The sequence below is a fragment of the Monopterus albus genome, unplaced genomic scaffold (genome assembly GCF_001952655.1).
Source record: "Monopterus albus unplaced genomic scaffold, M_albus_1.0 scaffold196.1, whole genome shotgun sequence".
NCBI lineage: Eukaryota > Metazoa > Chordata > Actinopteri > Synbranchiformes > Synbranchidae > Monopterus > Monopterus albus.
The window spans coordinates 85,087-87,888 of record NW_018128076.1 but is presented as its reverse complement, the minus strand read 5'-3'; the positions used below and the strand labels follow the sequence as shown (position 1 = coordinate 87,888).

At 40.4% G+C, this 2,802-nt stretch overlaps 1 protein-coding gene across 8 annotated transcripts in view; it reads right to left on the bottom strand.

Annotated features, from left to right (window-relative positions):
- plekha6 (pleckstrin homology domain containing, family A member 6) overlaps positions 1-2,802 on the bottom strand; it is a 113,049-nt gene that overhangs the window by 26,412 nt on the left and 83,835 nt on the right. For all 8 annotated transcript variants that reach the window (XM_020617888.1, XM_020617896.1, XM_020617887.1 and 5 more), the window contains one exon: positions 1,879-1,979. In XM_020617888.1, the coding sequence (XP_020473544.1) occupies positions 1,879-1,979 (101 nt within the window). The remainder of the gene's footprint in view (positions 1-1,878; positions 1,980-2,802) is intronic.

Below are 2,802 nucleotides of genomic sequence, written 5' to 3'. Positions count from 1 at the left end.
CCTGATCAGAGAGTGCCCTCCTGGGTTTAGTCAGAGCGGTGAGCACTTCTACACATTAACTGGCCGGCCACAAGATGAGGTGAGCGGGACCTTTTTTACACATAAACCCCGCACATTGGAGATTTCTAAATGTAACCCGGGCCTAGCACACTGTGACCTACGTGTACAAATACCCGACTAGGTATCTTTTTCTAGGAGGAGCGGCGGGGGAATATATCACAGATCACAGAGATAATTTGAACCACACATATAACCGGCATTTATTTTCCCTCTCAGTCAATTAACAGTGAACTGATTACCTTTATGTCACTCACAACATTATGAAAACAACGAACTGTTAGGTTATTTTTTAGTTAGATAGATATTCAGAGATTTGTTGTCTAGGACTGTTAGTGCAGCCAGGATGTCTTCCTCAGGCTGTTAAATGCAAGGTTAGTTAAAATCAGAGAAAGGCGGCAGTCAGGGACGAATGTTATTATGACGGTAAAAGTAACCATAATATTTGTCTTAATGTGTAATGTTATGTCAAATTGTTTTAGATACACACCACGAAAACAACAGCCACACACATTATTTTCTTCATGTTTGGTCTACTGCTCTGCTCAGCTGCCAAGCTGGCATATCAGGTGACGTCACGGTTTGACGCCCTGCGTAGAATGGGCTAGCCCAGAAATGATTAATATTGTATAGGAATTCTTGGTTCGGGGTCTTTTTTGCTTCCGGGCTGCTTGGGCAGCCTGGGGTTGGAAGATCTCTGGACTTGAAGTGTTAATTCTTGCCTGTGCCTCTTTGAATAAACCAGCACGGTTATATTTTTATATAATCAAGTGGTCTGAGTCGTCCCTCTGAGTTCCTGGTTTGAAAGAACCGGACGAGGCTTTAGAATAGAATAGAGCCTATAGTGGTATTAAGAGGTGAATTAAGTCGGGTAAGTCCCCACTGAAGACCCAGGTACGAAATGCACGGCCCGCCACTGGATACAAGTTATATGGTTCAGCATTCACACAAAGGCATGTTTATCTCTACAACATGCTGACACAGTAAACTGTCTAGTTTTACAAGCACACAAATAACTGCATAAAATAACTACATAGTAATAGTCACACTATAAAGGGTGATATAAATTTCCCATTACACATCCTACTGTACATAACAATTATGTTTAGCACTACGCTGTCCTCAATTGTATTTTTGAGACCATATAAGTGATGTGAAATTCTCTTGAATTTTCTGCTATTTTCAAATAACTGTTTAATATGCATCACTTTATCCATGATCATCCCCATATAATAGTGCATTAAATTTATGATCACAAGAAAAAGTAATGGTTATCTAGGCATAGTTTAAGCACATAACTGTGGTAGTGCTTAAATACAGATTTGAACCATTGGGTTCTTCTAATACTTAAATTATGGGAAAAAGACTTGGCTGGAAAAAGTCATTTAACATCTACTCATATCTAAAAGCTGCAGACATTTTGGCACAAGCTCCATGCCATTCACTGACTTGCTGCAGATGTTTTCATGTGAATCAGATATCTGAATGTCATCATTCTGCTACTTGAATATGTGTTTTTTCAGTCATGCTTTTTATTAAAGTTGAAATTTGGGAGGTAATCATAATGTTGTGTGTATCTTAAATGTAACGGGTGAACATACTGTGTATCTGACAGTTATTGTATTGGCAATTGGTATGAGTAATGCTAACACCATGTGATTATATGGACAGAACTCTGGTACCTGCTCCTATTAACAATGCTTGGATACTGCAGACTGATATCCACGCAATCTTTACCTTGAAGGCTTGAGGCCACACCTCTGTGTACACTGTACAGACAGACACTTGGATATTATTTACATCTAGCTTAGACTGACATACCCTTGAAATTCCATTGGACACTCTGCCATTATGCCGGGAACCTGCATAGTTGCTGTGTGATTCGTCGGTGGGGGACTTGGTTCTAGGAGGAACAATGCCAACTGGCAAGGGACACAGGAAAAAAGTTAAGAACCATGGGAAAGAAGACAGAGTTAAATAGTCAAAGCTAATACAGCAGCATGTGAAGTAAGTAGAATTTTGGAGAGGTGTGAGTGTGACTTATGCTAAACAGTATGTTTTGTTTTTATCATTGATCACATCTTGTTATTGCATGCTCTGACAGAATCCTGCTTTCTGTATTTTTGCTTTTATTGTCCAGAAGCAGCTCTGAACCAGCATTTAATTAGTTAATTAGGTCTTACATTAACAGGTCAAGACTGGTCTTGGTCTGGACTTGATTTATAGGTAAATGCAGGTAACAGATCAGTTTGTTTCATTAGTTTGCACAAATAAAGATGATTTTATAACTGATTATATGGATATTAAGCTCCTTTCCTGTGGAACCAGCTCCCAGCCTCAGTTCGGGAGGAAGACACCCTCTTTACCTTTAAGATAAGACTTTCACTTTTCATAAACCTTATAGTTAGGGCTAGCTCAGGTGACCCTGAGCCTTCCCTTAGTTATGCTGCTATAGGCCTAGACTGTTGGGGATCCCCATGATGCTCTGAGTTCCGTTCCTCTCCTCTCCATGCATCTGTATGCCACCATTACAGGTCATTAACTTTGTGTCCCCTCTCTCCCTCTAACTTCTGCCCTAGAGCTATATATTTTTGATGAGCAGTCACTGGCCACATCAACCTGCCCAGTGTTTGATTTTTGTTTATGCTGCCTTGTTGCTGATCTTTTCTTTTTTTTTCTCTTCTATCCACTCTCCCCAAACAGTCGAGGCAGAAGGGCACCCACCAAGAGCCGGGGGTTATCCGA